Source organism: Mesoplodon bidens, assembly GCF_964165515.1.
Source record: "Mesoplodon bidens genome assembly, chromosome: 11".
NCBI lineage: Eukaryota > Metazoa > Chordata > Mammalia > Artiodactyla > Ziphiidae > Mesoplodon > Mesoplodon bidens.
In genome coordinates, this window is record NC_138167.1 from 63077544 (window position 1) to 63104141 (window position 26598).

A 26598-nucleotide genomic window follows, 5' to 3' on the forward strand; every position below is an offset into this window, starting at 1 on the left:
GACCCATGGGAAACATAAAATGACTAAACACCCAAGGACACATAAGTCAAGATTAGCCTAATTGAGTAATTAGACTAACTGAACTATTCCATTCATCAGGAATTTGAGGGCAGCTTTACGATTCCAGTTCCCTGTAATTGGCTGTTCCTAATGGGAAACTATTATTCTTCATACTCAGTAAATACACTGAACATTGTTTAGCTCACTGTTTTTCTTAGTCCCATTTCTGGCATCCCAGCAGAGGCCTCTGGAGACAGACACGGGCTGCAGAGCTCATCAGCTAACACAAACAGAGCCCCTGAGACATGGATAAGGGAAGCAGGGGTCTGTAATGGCCCAGACCAGCATCCCAGGTCCTTAGCAGCCTCAGCCCCTTGCTTCTGCACCTGCTTGAAGGCAAGGGCATCTCACCTTGCCTCGTAGGAGGCGAGCTTTCTTTCCTCCTTCCAGCAGACCACCTTATGCCCTTTGGATCCTGGTCAAACTCACACATCTGGGGAACTGGCACCTTCCCCACCCTCTGCCATCAGTTCCTAATGCCATGCAGTCTTACTCACCTAGGGACAGGGACCCCAATGTAAACCAAGCCCCACAAACACCCTCGAGCGTCTCATAGCTGTTCCTTACAGCTTCCTAATCTTGCAGATGTTTTAAGGGGGTGACCAGTTGTGTGTTCGAGGTCCCTCACGTCTTCATTTTTGTTGGTCCAAGTTCCACACAGCCATCAAAAGTCTATATTTATTTCTGCATCTTCCAGCAACAACTCTCTGGCAGAGGCTAAAACTGGACTCTCTCGGCATCTGGCTGTACCCAAGTTGGCCAGTTCCTCCAGGGCAGGGGCAGTTGCAGACACTCAGTGTCAGTTGACCATACCTCTAGGGCTTCGTTTTTGCCTTTGTGTTCTCATGGCCTTTGTCCCAGGCGTGCCTTTGTCTCCTAAGTACCACAGCGTGGGGACTTGCATCTTGCTTTTGAAAGTTTTCAGTTTAGGTCCTTAGACTCCAGCCGTGAGCAGTTCCAGAGCTCAGCACATGTCCGGAAGGGGAAACCAGTCATGCTTTAAGCCTGTCCCCTCACATCTCCAAGTTTGCCACTCCAGCACCACATAACCAGCTCTGCTGGAGTGGCCCTCTGCTGGGCCCAAGCCTATTTCTCAATCCAAAGTCCACTCTCAGAATCATCAGCTGTTCCCAGGGAAAATGCAATTGCATAGCCTCGGTTTGCCTCTGAAGGGTCGGTCCTTCCCACCTTGGAATTTTGGTCTCTTTAAACCTCATGTCTCTCGTGGCTTTCTGATGACTTTTTATTATTTTTAATTGATTGAGCTTTTCTCATTGTTTTCATTGGGAATATTTGCTTGCTGTGAATTACTACCTCCTATCCAAAAGCAGAAGTTGAGGTCTGTCATTTTTGTCTTTTCAAAGTAACAACTTTACTTGTATGGTTATTTTTCCCTTGTGTATTTGTTTTATATTTATTTCTGCTGTTACCTCCATTGTTTTCCTCCTTCTACCTGATTGGGATTTAATTTGCTTTTCTTTTTCTAATTTCTTGAGATAGAATGTTAGATCATTGCTTTTCAGCCTTTAGTTCTCTAATGTATGAATTGATGGCTATCCATTGCCCTTTAGGTGCAGGCTTAGCCACATCGTACAAGTTTCAGTTTATCATATTTTCATTGTCATTCAGTTCAAAATATTTTATAATTTCCCTTGTGATTTCTTCTTTTTTCCAATGGCTTATTGTTTAATTTCCAAACAGTTGGGATTTTCTAGTTTACCTTTTATTATTGATTTTGAAGTTGATTCCATTGTGAAGTCTAAATGACTTCAACTGATCCTTCAAAATATATTGAGGCTTGGATTATGACCCAACATAGAGACCATTTTGGTAAATGTTCCAGAAGCACTTGAAAAGAATGTGTACTCCATCATGGACCTTTAGTTTTCTAAGTATGTATATTAGGTTGATTTTATTAATTGTGTTTTTCAGAACTTCTATATTCTTATCAAAGTTTTGCCTGCTCATCCCATTAGCTGTTGAGAGAAGTGTGTTGAAGTCTGTCATCTGACTGTGGATTTGTCTAGTGAGATTCTTTTTAATTCTGTTGATTGTTGCCTTATTCATGTTGAAGCTAAATTATCAGGTACACATAGACTTAGAATTGCTGAAACTTCCTGTGAATTGTCTCCTTTTCATATGACATGACTCCTTGATTCAGAGTAATGCTTCTTCCCTTCGAGTCTATTTTTGTCTGATAATAATATAGTTACTTCAACTTTATTTTGATTTGCGTTAGCATAGTATATCTATTTCTATCCTTTTACTTCAGACTTTCTGGGTACTTACATTTAAAGTAGGTCTTATATGGACAGCATATAGCTGATATTTTAAAAGATAAAGTGTGGCAGTCTTAGTCTTCTACTTGGAGTATTCAGTCCATTTTATATTTAATTACTGATATAGTAGATTTTATATCTATCATCTTAGTTCTTTTTTACTCAGCTGTCTCATGTCCTTTCTTTTTCTGTCCTTTCTTGCCTTCTTTTAGATTACTTAACTATTTCTACCATTCTGTTTTCCCCCTCTATCAGCTTATTGATGAATACATTCCTCTGTCAGTCTTTAGAGGCTGCCCTGGAGATTGCAACATGCATCCTTGTCATACTGTATGTAGTTAGATATAAATTATGTTTACCACTTCTCTAGCAATGCTAGATATAAAAATACCTTAATTTCATGTATCCCTTTCTATCTTTTACATTATTTTTGTCATGCATTTAAATTCTACATCTATGCTAAATCCCACAAGACTATTTTTTTATGGTAAATAAGATGTCATATGTATCTACATATTTACCCTTGTTGTCGTTCTTTCTATCTTACATTTTTGTGTACTTGCACCTGGACTAATTTTTACTTTGCCTGAAGACTTACCCTTTGTCCTTCTTTTAACGCAAATGTACTGGCAACTAACTCTCTGAGTTTCCATAGTTTATTCAGATTTCCTTAGTTTTAATGTCACATCCTTTTTCTGTCCAGGATTCCATTCAGGATCCCACATTACATTTCATCATCATGTCTCCGTAGGCTCGTCCTGGCTGTGACAATTTCTCAGACTTTCCTTGCTTTTGGCGACCTTGACACTTTTGAGGAGTACTGGTTAGATATTTTATAGAATGTACCTCTATTGGGATTTGTCTGATATTTTTCTCATGATTAGACTGGAGCAATGCTTTGGGGAGGAAGACCACAGAGATAAAGTGCCCTTCTCATCACATCACATCAGGCACAGGCTGTCAACATGACTTACTGTTGATGTTGACCTTGATCACCTGGCTGAGGTGTGTTTGTCAGGCTTCTCCTCTATAAACTTAATCTTTTTTTTTTTTTCCTCTTTCTCTTTTTCCATACTATACTCTTTGGAAAAAAAAGTCACTATGTACAGCCCACATTTAAGGAGTGGGGAATTATTATGCTCCACCTCTTTAAGGGCAGGATACCTACATAAATTATTTGGAATTCTTCTGCAAGGGAGACGTGTCTCTTCTCTCCCATTTATGAATTTATCCAATTATTTCTATCAGGATGGACTCATGCCTCATTATCCTTCAAATGTCTATATGATCCTTAAGAATGTATTCGTTTTCACTCCTGATATTGGTGATTTTTAATCTTTTCTCTTTGCTTCTTGAATAGTCTAACTAGAGATTTATCACTTTTATTGCTCTATTTATAAAATAAGCTCTGGTTTCATTGATTTTTTTATATTGTTTGTCCATGTTTTAGTTCATTGTTTTCTGCTCTTACCTTTATTATTTCTTTTTTTTTAACATCTTTATTGGAGTATAATTGCTTTACAATGGTGTGTTAGTTTCTGCTTTATAACAAAGTGAATCAGCTATACATATACATATATCCCCATATCTCCTCCCTCTTGCGTCTCCCTCCCACCCTCCCTATCCCACCCCTCTAGGTGGTCACAAAGCACCGAGCTGATCTCCCTGTGCTATGTGGCTGCTTCCCACTAACCATCTATTTTACGTTTGGTAGTGTATATATGTCCATGACACTCTCTCACTTCGTCCCAGCTTACCCTTCCCCCTCCCCGTGTCCTCAAGTTCATTCTCTACGTCTGTGTCTTTATTCCTGTCTTGCCCCTAGGTTCATCAGAACCATTTTTGGGTTTTTTTTTTTAGATTCTATATATATGTATTAGCATACAGTATTTGTTTTTCTCTTTCTAACTTACTTCACTCTGTATGACAGACTCTGGGTCCATCCACCTCACTGCAAATAACTGAATTTCATTTCTTTTTATGGCTAAGTAATATTCTATTGTATATATGTGCCAGATCTTCTTTACCCATTCATCTGTCAATGGACACTTAGGTTGCTTCCATGTCCTGGCTATTGTAAATAGTGCTGCATTGAACATTGTGTTACATGACTCTTTTTGAATTATGGTTTTCTCAGGGTATATGCCCAGTAGTGGGATTGCTGGGTTGTATGGTAGTTCTATTTTTAGTTTTTTAAGGAACCTCCATACTGTTCTCCATAATGGCCGTATCAAATTACATTCCCACCAACAGTGCAAGAGGGTTCCCCTTTCTCCACATCCTCTCCAGCATTTATTGTTTGTAGATTTTTTTTTAAGATGTTGGGGGTAGGAGTTTATTAATTTATTTTATTTATTTTTGCTGTGTTGGGTCTTCGTTTCTGTGCGAGGGCTTTCTCTAGTTGTGGCAAGCAGGGGCCACTCTTCATCGCGGTGCACGGGCCTCTCACTATCACAGCCTCTCTTGTTGCAGAGCACAGGCTCCAGATGCGCAGGCTCAGTAGTTGTGGCTCACGGGCCTAGTCGCTCTGTGGCATGTGGGATCCTCCCAGACCAGGCCTCGAACCCGTGTCCCCTGCATTAGCAGGCAGACTCCCAACCACCGCGCCACCAGGGAAGCCTCTGTTTGTGGATTTTTTGATGATGGCATTTCTGACTGGTATGAGGTGATATCTCATTGTAGTTTTGATTTGCATTTCTCTAATGATTAGTGACGTTGAGCATCCTTTCATGTGTTTGTTGGCAATCTGTATTCTTCTTTGCAGAAATGTCTACTTAGGTCTTCTGCCCATTTTTGGATTGGGTTGTTTGTTTTTTTGTTATTGAGCTGCATGAGCTGCTTGTAAATTTTGGAGATTAATCCTTTGTCAGTTGCTTCATTTGCAAATATTTTCTCCCATTCTGAGGGCTGTCTTTTGGTCTTGTTTATAGTTTCCTTTGCTGTGCAAAAGCTTTTAAGTTTCATTAGGTCCCATTTGTTTATTTTTGTTTTTATTTCCATTTCTCTAGGAGGTGGGTCAAAAAGGATCTTGCTGTGATTTATGTCATAGAGCATTCTGCCTATGTTTTCCTCTAAGAGTTTGATACTGTCTGGCCTTACATTTAGGTCTTTAATCCACTTTGAGCTTATTTTTGTGTATGGTGTTAGGGAGTGTTCTAATTTCATTCTTTTACATGTAGCTGTCCAGTTTTTCCAGCACCACTTATTGAAGAGGCTGTCTTTTCTCCACTGTATATTCTTGCCTCCTTTATCAAAATAAAGTGACCATATGTGCATGGGTTTATCTCTGGGCTTTCTATCCTGTTCCATTGATCTATATTTCTGTTTTTGTGCCGGTGCCATACTGTCTTGATTACTGTAGCTTTGTAGTATAGTCTGAGGTCCTGGAGCCTGATTCCTCAATCTCCGTTTTTCTTTCTCAAGATTGCTTTGGCTCTTCCGGGTCTTTTGTGTTTCCATACAAATTGTGAAATTTTTGTTCTAGTTCTGTGAAAAATGCCATTGGTGGTTTGATAGGGATTGCGTTGAATCTGTAGATTGCTTTGGGTAGTATAGTCATTTTCACAATGGTGATTCTTCCAATCCAAGAACATCGTACTCCATCTGTTTGTATCACCTTTAATTTCTTTCATCAGTGTCTTATACTTTTCTGCATACAGGTCTTTTGTCTCCTAGGTAGGTTTATTCCTAGGTATTTTGTTCTTTTTGTTGCAATGGTAAATGGGAGTGTTTCCTTAATTTCTCTTTCAGATTTTTCATCATTAGTATATAGGAATGCCAGAGATTTCTGTGCATTAATTTTGTATCCTGCTACTTTACCAAATTCATTGACTAGCTCTAGTAGTTTTCTGGTAGCATCTTTAGGATTCTCTATGTATAGTATCATGTCATCTGCAAACAGTGACGGTTTTACTTCTTTTCCGATTTGGATTCCTTTTATTTCTTTTTCTTCTCTGATTGCTGTGGCCAAAACTTCCAAAACTATGTTGAATAAGAGTGGTGAGAGTGGGCAACCTTGTCTTATTCCTGATCTTAGAGGAAATGCTTTCAGTTTTTCACCATTGAGAATGATGTTTGCTGTGGGTTTGTTGTACATGGCCTCTACTATGTTGAGGTAGTTTCCCTCTACGCCCACTTTCTGGATGGTTTTTATCATAAATGGGTGTTGAATTTTGCCGAAAGCTTTTTCTGCATCTATTGAGATGATCATATGGTTTTTCTTCTTCAATTTGTTAATATGGTGTATCACATTGATTGATTTGTGTATATTGAAGAATCCTTGCATCCCTGGGATAAATCCCACTTGATCATGGTGTATGATCCTCCTAATGTGTTGTTGGATTCCGTTTGCTAGTATTTTGTTGAGAATTTTTGCATCTGTGCTCATCAGTGATATTGGCCTGTAGTTTTCTTTTTTTGTGACATCTTTGTCTGGTTTTGTTATCAGGGTGATGGTGGCCTCGTAGAATGAGTTTGGGAGTGTTCCTCCCTCTGCTATATTTTGGAAAAGTTTGAGAAGGATAGGTGTTAGCTCTTCTCTAAATGTTTGATAGAATTCGCCTGTGAAGCCATCTGGTCCTGGGCTTTTGTTTGTTGGAAGATTTTTAATCACAGTCTCAATTTCAGTGCTCCTGATTGGTCTGTTTATATTTTCTGTTTCTTCCTGGTTCGGTCTTGGAAAATTATTTCTTTTCTTCTACTTATTTCCTTCTACATTTTTTTTGTAATTTGCCTGACACACAGGGGATCTTTCTTGGAATGTTCACCTTGTGAACCTGGTGGTAAAATCCAGGAAAGTGTGCCCACCTCTGAGACTGGGCCCCCAGGAGTTTCTCATTCTCAAGCTAATCCTCACTCAGCTTCCAGCACTTTGTCAGAATCACCACTTAAGTGTTCCTACCAGTTTGTGACCACAGTGGTGTCTGTTCCAGGTAAGCTGATGTTGGCCATGATTCTCTGTGTACATCTGTCCCTCTAGATTTCAAATTTCTCTGATGGTTCTAAGAAAAGCCATTGATTTTTCATTTGTTCAGCTTTTTTCTTGTTGTAAGGATGGATGTGATTACTTCAAAGCCCTTTACATGTTGAACCTGAAAGCAGAATTCCACTCTTACTTTTTGAAGATATTTTAGCTGGGAGTAGCATTTTATGTTGGCAGTTATTTTCTCCCAGCATTTTAAAGATATCACTGCATTGTCTTCTGGCTTCTGTCAGTTCTGCTGTTAAATAAACCACCAGTCTTACTGTTGCTTGTTTGAATGTAGTGTGTCTTTTTTTCTCTAGAAGCTTCTAAGATTTTCCCTTTGTCTTTGGATTTCATCAGTTTTAGAAATGTGTCTAGGTGCGCCTGTCTTTGTATGCATCCTGCTGGGGTTTGCAGTTCTTATTGAATCTGTAAGTTGTTGTGTTTAATCAAAAATTTTTGTGAAAAATTCTCAGCCATTATCTCTTCTCCTTTTGCGTATGCCCCGTTCTCTCTGTTACTCTTGGATTCCAATTGTGTATGTTAGTCCTGGTCACAATATCCCATGGGTCTCTTTCATTCTTTTATGTATTTTCCACTATTTCTCTCTCAGTGCTTCAGTCCCATTGACCTGTCTTCCAGTTCATTAATCCTCTGTTCTGCTTTTTCCAATCTGCGGTTTTATTCATATAGTTCTTTTTTTTTTTTTTTTTTTTTTTTGGGTACGCGGGCCTCTCACTGTTGTGGCCTCTCCCGCTGTGGAGCACAAGCTCCAGACATGCAGGCTCACCAGCCATGGCTCACGGGCCCAGCTGCTCTGCGGCATGTGGGATCTTCCCAGACCGGGGCACGAACCTGTGTCCTCTGCATCAGCAGGCGGACTCTCAACCACTGCACCACCAGGGAAGCCCTAGTTCTTAATTTTAGTATTTTTTTCAGTTGTGGGATGTCCATTTGGTTTAAAATATATTCCATACCTGTGTCTTTACTTCTGTTGTCTCAAAGTATTCCCGAATTTTTAAAAACGTATTTATAGCCATTTAAAATCTTTTTCCTGCTAACTCCAGTATTGGGATCACCTGTAGAACTTTCTCTATTGTCTCTTTTTCCCCTTGATTTAGGGTCACATGGTCCCAGCTCTTGGTATGCTGGACAGATTTTCATTGAATGTGAGATATTGTATTATGAAAATTGAGAGGCTCTAGATAATGGGTCACCCTTTCCTTTGCTTGTCAGATAGACTGGGGACAGATGACCTTAATCCAGTTAGGGAATGAATCGATTTGAGGCTGGATTGCAGTTTTTCAAGGCTCCAATTGCCTTTTTTTTTTTTAAACTCCTTTTTAGGGTGTAGTCATTAAAGTTTTTAACTCAGAGTGTGGGTTATTTTCTGAGCCCTTACCCCTGAGAAGTCCTGAACTCCATCTAAGCTTAGTTTCCTCAGGACCCAAAAAGGTGACCAAAAAAAAAAAAAAAATCTCTTCAGCTTTTCTGGTCTTTCTGCCTTGTTTCCTCAGTCTTTTGCCCCACGTGGCTTCTGAATTCAGCAAGTGTCAGGGAAAAACTGGCAGTGTCATGGTTTGTTCTCTGTTTTCCCTTCTTGCCAGGTACCTGACCATTCAAGTCTCTAATTTTGGTCTTTATGGCCCCATGACCTCCACTTGTGTCTCTATCAGCTGGTAGTGACTGCCTGGGCCAGCAGCCCCCATCCTGAGCCCTGGCCCTGCTCCCAGAATGGGTCCATGACCTACTTTTCCTCCGAGTACTGAGGTCCCCCTTTGCTCAGACTTGTGCCCCTTTGAGTCCTGGTTGACTCAGCAGCTATCTATATGTCAAACAGATGTTTTGCTGTATTTTATCTGGCTTTTCTCTTTTTTCTCAGTAGAAGCAAAGGTCTGCAAGCTGAACACCAGCCCTTCCCCTTTTTGATGGGCATTCATTTCTTTTTCTCTTTTATTTTTCCTCTTTAAACAATTGTTCTTTATGTATCTCTACATACTGAGGCTTTCATCTCTATGGAATGGATTCCCAGGAGTAGGTGCTTGGTCTAAGATAATATATTTTTTAATGTTAACACATGTTGTCTGTGTGCTTTTTAAAAAAAAAAACTATAGAATTTCATATTTCTAACAGCTGTGTGTGAGAGTATCTTTTTCTCTAACCCCTGTTATATAGCATTATAGCTCTTTTTAATTTTTGCTGGTCTGATAGTTTTAAAATGATAGCTCAGTTTAAATTTAATTTGCATTTACTTCCCTGACTACTAGTGAACGTATGTTTTGTTTCGTTTTTTTTTTTTGCCATGAGGATTTGTTCTTTTGCAAGTTGCCTATTTACATCCTTTGCCTTCTTGTCAACTTATAAGAGGTTTAGACATCATTATTTATCCCTGTCTTCTTAAGAAGCCCGGGCCTCCCACTTTACCCCCATCCTCTAGATTGTCACCATGGGGACTTTCTCCCCATATGGCTCTGTATCCTTTAACCTGACCTCAGCCTTTCCCCTCCCAGCTGCCACAGCTCTTCTCTGACACTGTCCCATTTGCATCAACTCCATCCTGGTTCTCTCCCGGGGGCACTGCTTCCCTGCAGCCCTCCCTCCGTCCCTGAGGTGTACATCTACGAGGGCAGTTATCTGTGTCTTTTTTATTCTCTGCCTTGTCCCCAGCCTCTAAAACAGGACCCGGCACAAAACAAGTGTTCAATATTTTTTGGATGAACCCATCAATTTTGAAGCATTGTAGAACTGCGGTTTAAAATGCTCACTCTGAGCCAGACTGCCAGGGTTCAAGTCCCAGCTCTGTTCCTTAACAACTGTGTGAACTTGGGCAAACCTCTCTGTGCCTCAGTTTCCGTATCCCTAAATGGAGATCATTTTAGTAGCTATACCGTAGGATTGTTATAAGGACTAAATGAGCTGATTAAGCTGAGTGTATTAATTTCCTAGGAATTTGTAACAAATTCCCACCAACTGGGTGGTTTAAACAGCAGAGATCTCTTCTCTCACAGTTCTGGAGGCCAGGAGCCTGAAGTCAAGGTGTCAGTAGAGTCCTCCCTGCGATGGTTGCAGAGAAGGACTCTTCGTTGCCTGTTCCAGCTTCTGGAGGTTGCTGGCAATCCGTGGCGGCGTTCCTTGGCTTGGTAGCTGCCACCACTCTGATCTCTGGCTTCTCCCTTCTGCCTCTGTGTCTTCACCTGATGTTCTTCTCTCCCTGTGTCTGTGTCCAGGTTTCCCTCTTCTTATAGCATTCCAGTCATTGGATCTAGTGCCCCCACCCAATCCAGCATGACCTCAACTTAACTTGATTACATCTGCAAAGACCTTGTTTTCATGAAAGGTCACATTCACAGGAACCTGGGTTAAGGCTTCAGCATATCTTTTGGGGAGACACAATCAACTCAGTACAATACATGAGCCCTTTCAGTAGGGCCTGGCACCAGAGGTCAGGGACTTTGCTGTTTTGTTCGCTCTTGTATTCCTGGTAGCTTGAATAGTGCCTGGCATATAGGTGTCCCTCAATATCTCTTGAATTAACTAATGATTTATTAACCATTTGTCTTCTGCACTACAGATATATTTTCCAATCTATCATTTGTCTTTTTGTTTTATATCTTTTGCCATTAAAATGTTTTAAGATTTTGTACAACCCAATATCTTCTATCCTTTCTTCCTCTTTTCTTTTCTTTTCTTTTTTTTTTAAAATAAATTCTAGGCTTGAAGTCTTGGTTTCATTCTTCTACCCACCCCACGCCCCCCCACCCCGCACCCAGGTCTCTCTCATATTTTGCAGATAATCTAGACTTTATTGCAAGAATTTTTACTGCTTTATTTTTTAAATGTGAATGCTTAATCTGTATGGAATTAATTGTGTAAGATGGGGCTCTTCTATATTTTCCCTTTGTCTTTTGTGAAATTCTCATTATAGTAGGGTGTACATCTGAAAATTCCCATTTTGTTACACTGATCTATACATCTTTTTCTATATCAATGTCTTTTTTTTTTAGTTTAGTAAAACAGATCTTTCCTTATTTTTCTTCCTTTTTATATTTTCTTGCCTACTCTCAGGCCAGATTTATATTTTTCCATATAAGCTTTATCGCATTACTCCCAAATGCATTATTAGGGTCATAATTGGACTTGCATCAAGTTTATATATTGAAAACGTATCTGCTTTTGGAATCGAGAAGAGAGGAATAAAGACACGCACAGAGAAGAGGGTGGCCGGCTGCTCAGTGGTAGCTTCTCCTGCCGCACTTGACCTTATGCTTGGCTTTGGGCCCGTGGTTTGTCTCCACCTGCCCTTTGAACAACAGATGTGATTCCAGGACTTGAGAACAGCCTCCTCTGAAGGAGGACTGGCTTGTCTGCTTTCATCTGCATTCTTCACAATCTGTTACTGAAGTACTGGTTTCATCTGCCCGTGGAATATGCTAAGATTTTACACGTGTTCAAAAGTGCACTAGGTTCTGGGTATTTGCCTCCAAGGTTAGACATGTCTGGTCGATTTGCAGGTCACCCCTGGCACTCCCCTTGACACCGAAGATTGTCAGGTCACCTTGCCTTTTATTCTCATTTCACAGTTTCTGAAGGTTGCATTTAGGCTCAGCATTTTGTCATTCTGAGCCATCTAACCACAATTTTAGTCTTGTTGTGTTCTACAGGGATAATATAGTAAAAAAAAAAAAAAGCCCACTAAACCAAATCATCATTGTCATTGTTTTCATTGTCATCATCATGCCTGCAGCAAAAAAGAAAAGGAAAACCCTACTGTTTTACAACTTCCTGTTTGTTACCAAACCATCAGTCTGTCTTGAAGGTCCAGAGTTGGGCAGTATGGTTGGAGGATGGATTGTTTTTGGAAATGTGGTTCAGCACCATCACCCATGGATTGGGTGGAACTGGATCAGGTGGACTGGATAGATCTAGCCTATGGATTAGACATTTCTAGATTTGGGGGAGTGGTTGGATTGTGATCATGGCATCTTTCTAGAGGTCACAGCATTGCCACCAAACTTATAGAATCCCATAGACTCAAAGAGCTGGAAAGGACCTCAGAGCTCATGCACCTGCCATCCATCACTCTCTCTTCATTATCCTCCCTCTCTGTTGTTCACCACCTCAGGGGATGCTTCCCTTACCCAGTGATGTTGGACACGGAGTGTGGCAGATGTGACCTGAGCATCAACCTTAAATCTGCTTGTGTGGTCTGGCTTGGCCTTGGGCTCCAGTGATGGGCTATTTGAAGAGCTTGCCCAGGGCAGCTGCTGTCCTTTCAGTTTGGTCCCCAGAATGAATGCATGTGAAACAGGCCTAAACCCAACCTGCAGCCTGAATCAGAAACATCTAGCCATCTTATATCAGCCAAGCTGCACTTGACCTGCAGATCCACTAGGGCAAGAATAAATGTTTGTTTTGTTGTCGGCCACCAAATTTTGGATGGTTGTTATGTGATAGCTGACTCAGAGTCTCTGCCCCTGGTGTCACTCTGTTCCAAACACGTGGTCCACAGAGGCTTGGGGAGCACCCAAACCCGGTCTGAACTGTGTCCTCTGCAGACTGCCGGGTGGCTCGTTGGAGTGGGGAGTGATTCACCTCCCAGTGTGAGGCTGTCCATTGCTTGTAGAGTCTGAGCCTCAACTGTGAGTCCAGACTCAGCCACCACTGCTGGGCTGTTGTCATTGGCTACCAAGCATCCCTTGGCAGTACCCCCAGTAGAGTTATTTGAGCCTCTCTGTGCTCAAGCATGTCCTTGGGGGCAGGTGTCGGTGTCTCTGGCCTTCAGGCTCCTCATCTGTGGGTGAATCTGTAAATGTTGCAACCAATGTGCCAGGCTCTCCCACAGCTGAGGCAGGATGACACGTGTTCAAACCTTTGCTCCACTGCTTACAGCTGGGTCTTTCTAGCAAACAGTTGGTTTATTAGCCTTCCTAAACTTTGGTCTCCTCATTTGTAAGATGGACTTAGTCATATTTCCATTGAGGAGTTGTTGCGATGTTTAAATAAGATAATGTGTACCATGGCTGGCACCTAGTAGCTCTTCAGTCAAGTTCTCGTTCTCAGTGACATTTGCGAAGTTTCTATTACTTCTGGGAGTCCGTGTTCACTGCTCTGAAGTCAGCTCTGGCCCTTGTCTTTAGGCCATTAATGCTGGGACTCTGTGCTTGAGATGCTCACCAGCTTTAACTCTCAATTCTGAGCCACTGTCTCCGGAACAGTGCCCCCACTGCCCCTGGCCACCACCAGTGTTCTCATGCAAGGGGCTTTTTATCTAAGATGCTCCACCTCCTTTGAACATCCATTTCATTCTTCACAGTACTCCTGTCACTTAAGAAACAAAAAGGAAATCCCGTTACTTTAACTGCACTCATAACAGGCAACAGCATCTCAAACTAAATACACTGCGACCTGTGCAGGTGACAGCGTCATGTTTGCCTCTCATGTAGGTTTGCATCAGCTTTGAACACTCTGTCTTGCTGGGGCCACATGGACAATCAGATGTGTGTGTCTGAATATTCTAGGAAGCATTTGCTAAAAGAATTTCAACTTTCTATTCAAGTACAAATCTGTTTTGAGAGTTCTGTGTTCTTTTCCAGCCATGGTACTCTCATCCCTAGTACCGGGTTTGCATGTGACCAGATAGTCTTGATGATTGAATTCTCTGATTATTTCTACATTCTGGATGACTATGGCAGCTAATAGTGGGAGAGGACCTGGAAGAGCAGGAATCACTGGGATGGGGGATGGAGGGTGGGGAGACGGAGTAAGTCTGAAATTCTAGAGAAGACCTTTTTTGCCTGTTTCATTTTGACTATGAATGGGTATGTCAAGAAATACCAGTAATATTACTTATTAAAAAGAAAGCCCAGAACTCTCTTTGGTTTTATCACAAATAACTTAGGTTAGAGAATCTCCAGGTAGGGAGGAATGGCTAAAAAAGCAGTCTCCAGATTTTGTGCACCTGAATTCTACCTTCTCCTTGGGTCGTGTCCTTTAAATCTCTGGCTTATGTATAAACATGAGTCTTTTCCTTGGTTCCCCTTAACCGAGGCAGACTGACATTTTCAAAAGAGAATGTTACTAAATATAGTATCAAGGGGAGAACAATAACAATGTAGTGGCTGATCCATCACCAAAGCAGTGAAATACCCAAGTGTGGAGCATCTGTAGGTCAGGTCTCAAGAACAAGTACAACTTCACAGTTCCTAGCCTGACTCCCTTTCCTCCTGCTTCCTTTTGTACGTCTCACAGGACAATGTCTTCTTGTCCTGCCTCACGATATTCTTGATAGTCTAACTACTTCCTACCCAAGGCTGGATGACTACTTTGCACGCTTATCTGCCTCGTGTGGACTTTCTCACATCAGACTCAAGATTCATCCTCATGCCGTAGGAGTTGGGCGAGTGTCCAGGGTTCCCATACACTGACATCCCCCCTCTTCTTCTCGTTCAGCATTTGTTGAGCATCTACTGGGTACTCTTGGGGTACAGAGGTGAAAAAGAAGTGCTGCTAATTTCTCTATCCACCGGCAGTTTGTCAGGTGCTTGCCATGTGGTAGGTCCCATATGAGGGACTGTTTATGATAGAAGCAAGCAGAGGGGCTATGGGCGCTCAAAAAAGACTTTTGTCTCTAAGGACTGGGAAGGCTTTCCCTGAGCTGGTGATAGCTGTGATTTAAGGATGCGCTTGCTATAGCATGCAAGCAAGCATTACAGGGAGTTCTGCTTCCTGTGTGGCTGAATAAGCTCCTACTAGACCAACTTTCCCAGAAACATCGACTATAAACACGGGGCGATGTGAAACAAGTTAGTAAATAAATAAGTAAATAAATAATCAAGTACCTGAAGGCTGTGGAGAATGAAACTAAGCAAACAGCTTCCAGAGAGGAGTCAGCTCTTGGAAGTGGGAATAGCATGGGGAAATGTTCCCGTGGAAACGGGAATAGCATGGGGAAACGTTCCCATGGAAACGGGAATAGCATGGGGAAATGTTCCCATTTTTTTCAGCTTTTCACCTGAGTGAAGGCTAAAGTTGGTGCCACATAAGGTAGATAAAACACTGATAGAAAACCAGCAGTCTTTCCAGCCTGAAGAACCAGAGAGCAGAGAGAAGTCTGAGTGACTAAGGCCATTGGGAAGTAAAGGAGGATTTCTGTAAAGGACAGAGCCAGAGAGTGGATGCTCCAAATTCTGTTTATAAATTCTGCCCAAATCTCTGGCTGACCCTGAATGAAACAAGAGTGGGGCAGACTGCAAGGAGCCTGGCTAAGGATAAAAGAACCAAACTGAGATTTAAACTGCTGCCCAGCAGACAGAATCCAACCAAGTCTACTGACTACTCAAACAAATAAACAAAATTTAACAGAATCCAGAATCTCCACACCATAACATTCATAACGTCCAAGATACTATCCAAATTTATCAACATATGGAGAAATAGGAAAACGTGACCCTTCTCAAGAGAAAAGACTCTAAGATGATCCAGATGTTAGAATTAGCACTCAAAGTCTTTAAAGTAACTATTATAACTATGCTCAGTGATGCAAGGGAAAGTATACTCATAACGAATGATAATATAGGAAATCTCAGCAGAGAAATAGAATTTTTGAAAAAAAACAAATGGAAATTCTAGAACTGAAGAAAAAAAGAATATCCTAAATAAAAATTCACCAGAAGGGCTGAACCACAGAATGGAGATGACAAAAGGAAGAGTCAGTGAGCTTGAAGATAGATCAACAGAAGTTACACAAACTGAAGAAGAGAAAGGAAAAGGTGAAAAAAAAAACAATAGAACAGTTGCCTCAGGGACATGTGGAACAACATCAAAGGTCTAGCATAGGTATAATTGGAGTCACAGAAGAAAAGGAAGACCAGGGAAGAAGACATATGTGAAGAAATAATGGCTGAAACTTCCCAATTTTTGGTGAAACTTTTACATGTATAAATTTGAGAAACCCAGAAAACCCACAGTTGGATAAAAAGAAAAATCATAGATAAACTGAAAACCAGAATCAAAGAGAGAAATCTTAAAGCAGCATGTGAAAAATGACACATTAAAAGGGGAACAATTATTTGAATTACCATCACCTTATTAGAGACGATGGAGGCCAGAGGACAGTGGGACAGAAACTTTACCATCCTGAAAGGAAAGCAGAAACAAAAACAGACAAAAACCCCTCACATCCAGCAAAAGTCTTCTTTAAGAATAAAGGTGAAATAAAGATGTTTTCAGATTAAAAAAAAACATAGATAAGTCCTTGCAAACAGATCTTCACTATAAGATATGCTAAAGGAAGGGAAGGAATTTGATACTAGATGGAGACTCAGATGATCCTGAAGGAATAAAGAACATTGGAAATGGTAAATATCCAATTAAATATAAAAGGTTATTTTCTTCTTAATTAGAATGCATTTGAGGGCTTCCCTCGTGGTGCAGTGGTTGAGTCCACCTGCCAGTGCAGGGGACACAGGTTCGAGCCCTGGTCCAGGAAGATCCCACATGCCGTGGAGCAACTAAGCCTGTGCGCCACAACTACTGAGCCTGTGCTCTAGAACCTGAGAGTCACAACTACTGAGCCCATGTGCTGCAACTACTGAAACCCATGTGCCTAGAGCCCGTACTCCACAACCAGAGAAGCCATAGCAATGAGAAACCTGTGCACCGCAACGAAGAGTAGTCCCCGCTCGCCACAACTAGAGAGAGCCTGTGTGCAGCAACGAAGACCCAACGCAGCTAAAAATTAATTCGTTAATTAATTAATTTCAAAAAGTGCATGTGAGTGCTTAAAGTGACCATTTTAACATTGTCTTGTGGGGTTTAGAATATATGTAGATATCAAAAAACCTACAATTACAGCTTAAAGGACAGGGGCAGGGTACGAATCTACATGGTTGCAAGGTTCCTACATTTCAGGTGACGTGGTTCAATATTACTAAATAGACTGTTAAAAGTTAAGGGTGTGTGTTATACTCCCTAGATCAACCACCACAAAAATGATGCCAGAGGCATAGCAAACAAGTATTACTCACATAGAGACTGGTGGATATATCCCCAGAGCACGAGATGCTTTGCAGGAGCTGGACTTGGAAAGACTGAATCACTCGTTCAACTTCCAGTTACTGGGCACCTACCGGGGAGCACCTGCCTTCACCAAGAGAGCCCAGCAACAACTCCATGAAGTGGTGTGGCCTAATGTGGAAGAATCAGTCTACGATCTAAGTGATGTCCTGGGAATGGTGGAAGTGACAATTTGGTGAATCAGAATATGCCAGGTCACAGTTTGTTATTCTTTGAGGAACTTTCTTAGGGAAATGCCTCCTAGAAAAGACCAAAGGACAAAACTTGAATGGTTAAACACTTGAAAATCTGTTTTATAAATGTTGCAGTTTCGCCTTACATTATATTGTAAATTGCCCCCAAGGTTGTGATAAGTGTAGTTGATTCGCTGCCCTTTTCATCCTAGGAATGAGTGGTGCGAGGTGCGGGCAGGAGGCACACTGATGTTTGTGAGGTGCTTAGTGCCTCTCTGGGGACTGCGCTCCCGGGCATTGTATCCTTGGTGGTGCTCTGTGCCCACAGAGGATGGCACGCCAGCAACCTCCGGACAGGCTGCCTAAGGCATGCCCAGCCTCCCCAGTGCTTCTCAACGCTCCCTCCAGGCTGTGAAACATTTGCCTACAGACATTTTCTTACTGTTTATTACATATGTTTTTATGAAAGGACTGAGCAGGAGGAATTTGCAATGAATAATTCATGTATAATTGTTTTCAAAATATAAAGTAATTTTTCAAAGAAAGCCACCAATCTATCCGTTTCAGAGCCCCACTGCTGCTTGGGTGCCTGTGCGTGGGCCACGGCAGTCTTTCTAAAGGCTTTTGCTCCATCCCGAGCTGGGACAGGCTCCTGCGCAGAGCGGGACGGGCTGGGTGTGTTTGCAGATGGCGCAGAGCCTCCAGAATTCCCAGTCACGCACTCCTGCCCAGGTCCCCAGGTGGGCCCCTGAGGCAGCCTTGGAATCCAGCGCTGCTCCCCGCCTCCACCGAGCCCCCGGCAGCACCGCAACACCTGCCTTGCCTTCCCTTTCGCTCTGCTTCCAAACCCGCACCGAGCGCATCCTGCAGCTTGTTTGCTTCACCACACATACAAGCCAAGCCGAGGCCAGTGCCCGACTGACTGGGCGGGCACAGACACAGCCAGCTGCTGTCACGTTCAGCTCATTCCTGACATAGATGGCCAGGGGTGCCAGCTCCCTGGTCCTAGCCCACACGCCAGAAACGGGGGCGCCAAAGCAGGGGCTGATGGCTGTACTGCTGCTGTGGGTACCCTGTTGCTGCTAAGTAGGTTTATATTCTGCAGACCTAGTCTGCGGAGGCCGGGGCACAAGGCTCCACCTGTCAGGCCCCAGAGAGCAGAGAAGAAACTGTCTCCTGACAGCTTCCCGGGAGGTTCTCCTCTGTGCCCGGGGCATAGGGGGAAGTGGGAGGTGGCCTCATAGCCACTTCTTAGAGGCCTCCCACCCTCTGGTGTCCCAAGGGCATCTCAAGGTGTTCTGTCGAGACTCAGATTAGCCTTTGCCTGTGTGGCCTGTTCGGATACCTGTGAGAGTGCCAGCACTCCATGGAGGAGCACTTCCCCCACTCCCTACTGTCGTTTCCTGTTCACTTCCGCCTGCCCTGTTCTTTGTCTGGGCCCCAGTGACCTTGTTCCAACAGTGGAGTTCATCATAGGGGTTAAGAGGAACTGGGTTTGAACCCCAGGTCTGTCACTTTCTAATCGTGTGACTGGGGCAGCTCTCATAGCCTCAGTTTCCACATCTTTAAAATGGAGTTAGTAAGAGTGCTTTTTCATGGCTTATGACAAGGATTAAATGAGACGTTAATACCTGTAAAGATCTCAGCACAGTGTCTGTCATGTAACAGGCATAAGCACTGCTACATGGTGATGATGAGGATGATGGTTATGATGGTGGTGATGATGGTGATGATGGTGATGATGGTGGTGATGGTGGTGATGATGATGATGATGGTAATGGTGGTGATGATGATGTTGATGATGGTTATGATGGTGGTGATGATGGTGGTGATGGGATGGTGATGGTGGTGGTGATGGGATGGTGATGGTGGTGGTGATGGTGGTGATGATGGTGGTGATGGTGATGATGGTGATGATGGTTGGTGATGATGGTGATGATGGTTGGTGATGATGGTGATGATGGTGATGATGATGAAGGTGGTGATGATGATGATGATGGTGATGGTGGTGACGGTGGTGATGATAGTGATGATGGTGGTGATGATGATGATGATGGTGATGGTGGTGACGGTGGTGATGATAGTGATGATGATGATGATGGTGATGGTGATGGTGGTGGTGGTGGTGATGATGGGTACTATCTCATCCCATTCTCCTGCTCCCTTTCCCCTATGCAGCTTGCTCCACAGAATGCAGTCAGTGTGGTGCTAACCCCGCCATTCCTCTGCTCTCTAACTTACTCTGGCTTCCTGTGCCATCACAACCCCTGATCATCCCCGTGTTAATGGCTGATCTGTGTGTTCCCCAACACTCAGGCACAGCCTTTCTTCTAACTCATCTCCAGACTTGGCTCTCCCACACAGCTTTCCTGCATCTGTCTTGGGAAAGTCCAGTCATCCTGGGTGTCTTTGGCCCTTAGATGCATGGACACATTTTGAGTTGTGATTCAATGTCCTTTTCTGGAAGGAAAGCCATGTTTTCTCATTTAAATCGTGAACCGTGAGAGCAGCAGGGGTGCTGTCTTCTGTCCCACCTCTCTTCCCCTCAGCATCCCTTCTGGGAGGTTCACCTCCAGCCAGGCAGCTCTGTCCAGGTTGTCGACTAACTGGCTATGGGCAAAGGGATGCCAGCGTCACGTGCCCTTCGAACAGCCCACCTCATCAGTTTCTCCTAGGAAGGTGTCGTCTCCTGGGAAGAGTCATCTAGGTGATTCTGCTTCAGTTTGCAATGCAGGGAAGTGTGTTTTCTCAGTTGCTTCCCACCCCCTGCCCACCAGGGGTGTGAATTTTCTATTCACACAAAGTGGAAACCGTTGGTAAAAAGTGGGTTATGTGCACTGGAATGAAGGGATCACGGATAACTTTCAGTGAGTGGATCACACCAGGAGAGGAAAAAAGGGGTGTCCACGGATCCCCCTGCAAAAAAACCTAGTAACTCACAGTTTACACTGTGGACCATCATGAGACTTCGATCAAAATTCTACTTTTCCCTCCTCAAACCGCCTTGCTTTATCTTGTTCATGTTTCCTAGGACATATGTGAATATAAATGTCACTTGTGAGCCTTGAAAGCCACTGCTGTCATAGCAAATGTGAATCTGAAGACCTGGACGGCATGGCGCATGGCCAGGGAAAAGGTCTGCAGCGATGCTTGCAGCCCCGAGTGCCTGCCGCGCCGACCGACCCAAGCCAGGCCGGCCACCCGCCTGTCTCTTTGTTCACTCATTCACTCAACAAACAAGCCTGGCACTGGGCCCTAACCCCAGGACACTGGGCCTCGCCCGCAGGGAGGCCTTGGGTGGAGGCAGACAAGTAACAGTCACAGGCTGGAGCGCAGGGGCCATGGTGGTGAGCCTGCCGCGGGGCTGGAGGGGCTCGGCTGGCAGGGACCCCGGGACCACCTAACGGCCTCTCCCCTCGCTTGTCTTCCTTGTCAGGTCCTGGAAGATAACGGAATGCCGATGGATGACAATCAGTATGCTCTGCTGACTGCAGAATTAGGATATAAGAAAGAAGGGATGAGTTATCTTGATTTTGCCACAGGATTTGAAGGTAGCTAATGGCCAGGTGCAAACCTGTCTCCCACCCGTGGCCCTGCTGGTCTTTCCGAGTAGCGCCACTAGGCTGCTGGGGTTGAAGTAGTGTGAGCTAAGATGTTGAAACGGTGCGTGTGTCCTAAGACTGAAGCAGACATTTTAAAAAAACTTTTTCTTTGTGTTTCGGCCTTTTTTTTTTTTCACTCAGCCACACCGTGAGTGCAGAATTTTGTCGGACAGAGCCTTCTACAAATAGTAGGAGCCCAAATGGTTTCTAAAATTTACTCCTCAGCCTATGCTCCTCCAATCACACCTCATGTCCTTTAAGGTTCTCCTCCCTAAAAATGGATGCTGGTTATCTGTAATTGGTGACACCCATGCACCAGCAAGGCAAATGTTCTTCCTCCCTTTTTGCAGATAAGGGAACAGAGTTGCTAAAAGATGCAGTGACTTGCCCAAGATCACCCGGCCACTGTCCCTCCCCTCCTGCCCCCCACCCCGGACCCACATGGTTGTCAGGAAATTTGTTGGGCACCGTGGAGTCCGGGCTGGAGGCGGGGCCTCCCGTTTGCCACCTGCTCTTTAACCTGCTCTCCCAGCCGCACGCCAGGCAGACGGATGACCAGCACCCAGCCTCCCGCTTCTTGGCTCTGTCATCTCTCCCCTCCCTTGTCTCCACTCTTACTGAAGTTTAGGTAGACAAATAAGCCCTCTGGAAAAGCTGCAGAAATCACGCATATGTATGCATGATTCCATGGATATATAAATGCACTGCAGGCTGGATGGGGCAGAACCCGGAACCCTATTTGCATTTTGCCGTCTTCCCCGGGGTTGGCCTGGGAGATGACTGGATGGTGTGGCGGCCCTCGCTGGAGAAGCTGGGCACTGGGACTCCTCACCCATCCACCACCACCCCCCCGATTTCATTTGCCGATCCTAAGGGAGAGAGGTCCCACACCCCTCAAAAAGACAATACGAGAAGCCATGGAATTTTAGGATTTTGACACTTTCTTTGGCTATGTGTTTTGACTTTTTTGAAGGACAATAAAAAGAAGGGAAAGGAACTCCCATTTATTTTAGTGGGTGCTTCCAGTGCCCGGGTGCATCCATCGTTGAGGTGAGGAAATCGGGGCCCAGGGTGAGGGGTCACTTGCTTGAGGTCCCAGGGTGGTGAGCCTGTCACAGAGCGAGCACCGCACTCGGCAGCTTCCTCCCTGCCCTCCTCCCCGCTCTCTGCCCTCCATCAGTCCCCCCAACATATGGCCAGATGCTGAGGGTGGGGGAAGATGGCGGTTCCAGGCCATTGGGGGATTGGGGGTGGACACAGCAGAGGGGATCAAGCAGCGGGGGCGGGTGTTATCTGCCAGGCGTAGCGAAGCCCGGGGAGGCCACTTCAGGCCCAGGTGAGGGTAAGGCAGAGGCCAGGTTCAGGGCTGGACTCAAGGTTGCCCACAAGCTCCAGATGCCCTGCTCGCTGCCCGTCCTGCAGACCACGTGGGGGGCAGGCAGGCTGTGGGTGCGACGTGTGCAGAGATTCACATCCAAAACCAAGTCCCAGGTTGTAGCCTAGCTTTAGACAAGGGCACACTCAAGTGTCACAACCTGATGGAAATGGGTTGGTTTTTAAGTTCAGTTTACACCTCCTTCCTCCGTTTTAGGAGAGAGAGAGGGCCTAATGCAGTAATCAACCAGCTGGGTTCTGGAATCCGATGGGCCTGGGTTAGCTGTGATGTCTGTGAGCCCTGTGACCTTGGGGAAGTTGAGCCTTCATCTCCTCATCTGGAGAATGGGCATAAGAATAGGGTTCCTTGTGTGTAAACTGGGCTCAAGAAGAGACTGTACCTCTTAGGGTTGTTGAAAAGACCAGGACTTGTCCAGAGACCTCTAGCACAGAGGAGGTCAGGACCTGCCTCATGACTGAATTACACTTTCCTGTGTTTAGGACCAGATTCTAGGAAACAGAACAGGCAGGAATCCTCATTCTCTGCCTCTGGGAATGGAGAGATGGGCAAGATGTGGTCCCTGCCCTGGAGGACGGACAGAGGAGCCAGACAGGAAACGTGCTGGGCAAGAGCATGGCCCTGGTGGTCTGGAGAACAGGTTCTTCTTGTGGTGACGGGGACATGTCTAAGATCATAAGAGAGTTCATGCTAGGTTAAGTCCGTGGGGTCGTAGTACTGTATAGTGTTCTAACAGGCCTGGGGACCGAAGAAGTCAAGTGTTGACATAGAAATAAAGAGCCGTGCTCGCCACTAAGGGAAGTCCCCTGATTTATGTCGTTGTTTCAGATCCTAAGATGAACGGGCCAGAAGTGAGTTCATCTCAGACTCCAGTTCTTTCCAAAGGGAACTTGGACGGCTACTTTATAACTGCTGAAGAGTGCCTGAGACAGTTCCCCCGGAGACTGAAGGAATCCTTCTGGGTAAATCATGACCTCTCTGCTGCTTGGCTTCTCGGGACACCCCTCCTGCCCTCTCCTCGCTCGCGGCCATTCAGCTGCAGCGGGTGTGAGCCCTGCGGCCCCAGCACATCCCGCTCATCGGGGCACAGAGCGCTCCATCCGCAGACTCAGGCTTGCCTTTTCTCCCCTTCCCGGGACAGGGCTTAACTCTGTGATCCCCTCCCTTCCCCGAGGCCCTTCCCTTCTGACACTTTGCTGGGTCTGCCTTCTGCCCCTCAAAGGCCTTGGAGAAGTAAGGAGACCCTCCTCACAAGACAGGGAGGGGTGGGAAGGGGCGTGACAACCCGAGTTCCAGTGAATTCGGGATGCTTTCAGGCATTCCATCCACTCTACTCCTGCACTCACCAAACAAGCATTGTGCACTTACATGTCATAAGCTGGACTCTCTGCTAAAAGCTGGGGCTGAAATATGGGAGCCCTGCTCAGGGAGCTCAGTCCAGCCCAAGACACAGATGGTCAACAGACAATTCGACACATCATGATTGGCTGCCGTAGAGGGACCGGTACTGTGCTATGGGATCACAGGGGAAAAAAACCATTAAGGAGGGCTTCCTGGAGGAGGTGACCCCTGAACCAAATCTTAAACCCTCAGCATGTGCTGGCCAGAAAAACAAGGGAGTGAAAAATAGAAGAGTGGGCTTGCTTAAGGTGGGTGGCAGACAGGTCATGGGCTTTAGGGAAAAGCTCCCAGGTCTGCGTGACCGAGGCGTGGTTTGCATGCAGAAGCTGTAATGGATAAGACAGGAGAAATAGCAGCCATTCAAACACAGAGGCAGGAATGACCTCAAATGTTTTTGTGTTGAGAAGTAAAAGAGGGTCATTAAAGTGGGAAGGAAAATTGATAAATCGACCACATTAGCTACAAAACGGGGCAGAGGGCACGAGGGAGTTAGAATGTGTCCTCGCCAGGGTGTGGAGACCCCAGGGTGTTCAGGGGCAAACACCTCACTAGGTGAAGATCCAGTGAGTCCAGGGGAGGAGAGGTGGGGAGCACCCTGTGGGTGGAGCCAGCCCCCAGGGGCAGGGCATCCAGAGTTTGCTGTGCTTGAAACATCTTCCCCGCGTGGATTGCCAATTGGAGATTCATTTTGGTTATTACTGAGCTCCCATTTTAAAACATATACTTATGATGACTGTCTAGCTCGGATTTGCAGCATGGTTCTGACTTTGACTATTCGGTCCAGACATCAGACCGTGCGTCCTAATTCTTGGTTTGAAAACATGTGGTCACCGTAAGCAGACAGGGGGAAGGGTTAGTCCTCATTATTTCGTCCAATGTGGTGCCCAGTGGAGAAGAGCACGGAGCAGGCGGGGGTCACTTACGGGGCGGAGAGCCTGGCGGGAGGGAGAGAGGGCGGAAGGGGAAGCAGAGGCGTGGGGGCAAGCAGCCCCTCCGTGCTGGTTCGCAGGGCCGGGTGGCCACCGCCCGCTGCTGCCTTTGTCCTGCTGGCTCACCCATGGCAGCGCAGGCCCCTTGTTCTGGCCCCTCCCCGCCTGTCTCCCCCCACTCTCCTTTCCTCGTGGGGACACGGGGAGGCCAAGCTCCCTGCTGGCGCCACCGCCTTCCTACGTTTATTATCAGTGTAGCTTGGTTACGGCGCACAGATGTCCCGTATTTCCTAAGATGGTCTTTATTTTAAATAGTTAACTAAAAACGTTCACCAGCACCCACCCATCCTGCAAAGAGCTTATAACCTAGTAGATAAGACAAAGACGTGAACCCCTAATTGCTAGGGTTTGCGTGATACAGACTTGGGTGCTGGTTATATCCAGGTTCCCTGGGGGGCTGCTCGTTGCCCTCACGCGTATATGTAAACGGGACAAAGAGTGTGTCTTTTTTTAAAAAATAAATAAATTTATTTTATTTATTTATTATTTTTGGCTACGTTGGGTCTTCGTTGCTGCGTGCAGGCTTTCTCTAGTTGCGGCGAGTGGGGGCTACTCTTCGTTGCGGTGCGCGGGCTTCTCATTGCAGTGGCTTGTCTTGTTGCGGAGCACGGGCTCTAGGTGCATGGGCTTCAGTAGCAGTGGCTCACAGGCTCTAGAGTGCAGGCTCAGTAGTTGTGGCGCATGGGCTTAATTGCTCCGCAGCATGTGGGATCTTCCCGGAGCAGAGATCAAACCTGTGTCCCCTGCACTGGCAGGCGGATTCTTAACCACTGTGCCACCAGGGAAGTCCCAAAGACTGTGTCTTGATTGTTGAGTGGAAAGGTACAGTCACTTTATTTCCTTTATTGAGATCCTATTCATGAGAAATTCTTGAATATCTCTCTCCATCAATAATGAAAAAACTATTTTGTATTAGTTGAAAATGCTATTAATCCTGCTGTTGCTGTTGCTGTGTTTGCCCAGTGATTTTGTAGCCAAATGAGCCCATCTCAGCACAGTTAGGTTTACGGACAACAGCACAGTTGAGTAAGGCAGCCTCAACCTCATAGCCCAGGCCAGAGACCACGAACAGTCGAAGGAAATCATTCATTGTGACCAAACAAGGGGCGTCCCCCCTCCCTGACTATGGTGAGGAAAGCAGGCACAGAGACCCCCTGGGTGACCTGGGGACATGACCTGGGGACAGGTTCCTGTGGCCCTTGTGGGTTCACCTTCAACCTCACCCTCTAGACAGCGTCCGTGCAGGTTCAGGCGCATGTCTGTGAAGTCATGTATATTTTAAAAAACAAGCAGGATCAAAATCCCCACACAAATAGGGTCTTCTATACACATGCTTCTGCTGCTGCATTTTTCGCTTCACAATCTGTCCTGGACACCTGACCTTGCAGGGTGATCCCAACACGCAGCTCTGGTCAGAGCGTCCCCTTTCTCTTAGGATGAGCCCGGGTCCCGCCTGGCTGGTCTGCAGCCCCTCTCTGGCCCCTCTCGACCCCCCTCCTCCTCCCGTCACACTCCGGCCAGCACCCAGCCTCCCCTTCCTGGCCTGGCACATCCTGCTCCTTTGCCTGGACTGTCACTCCTCTCTCTGTGACCAGCTAACTCCTACCAAAGCGCTGGCCCTTCTTAAGTTCTTGGTCCTCCCTCCGGCCCTTCAGACCTGCTGG

General features: G+C 45.2%; 1 protein-coding gene across 1 annotated transcript in view; it reads left to right on the forward strand.

Moving 5' to 3' along the window:
- EFCAB6 (EF-hand calcium binding domain 6) overlaps window positions 1–26598 on the forward strand; it is a 212234-nt gene that overhangs the window by 98367 nt on the left and 87269 nt on the right. The window contains exons 15-16 of the mRNA XM_081247831.1: window positions 20986–21100; window positions 23373–23506. Of these exons, the coding sequence (XP_081103957.1) occupies window positions 20986–21100; window positions 23373–23506 (249 nt within the window). The remainder of the gene's footprint in view (window positions 1–20985; window positions 21101–23372; window positions 23507–26598) is intronic.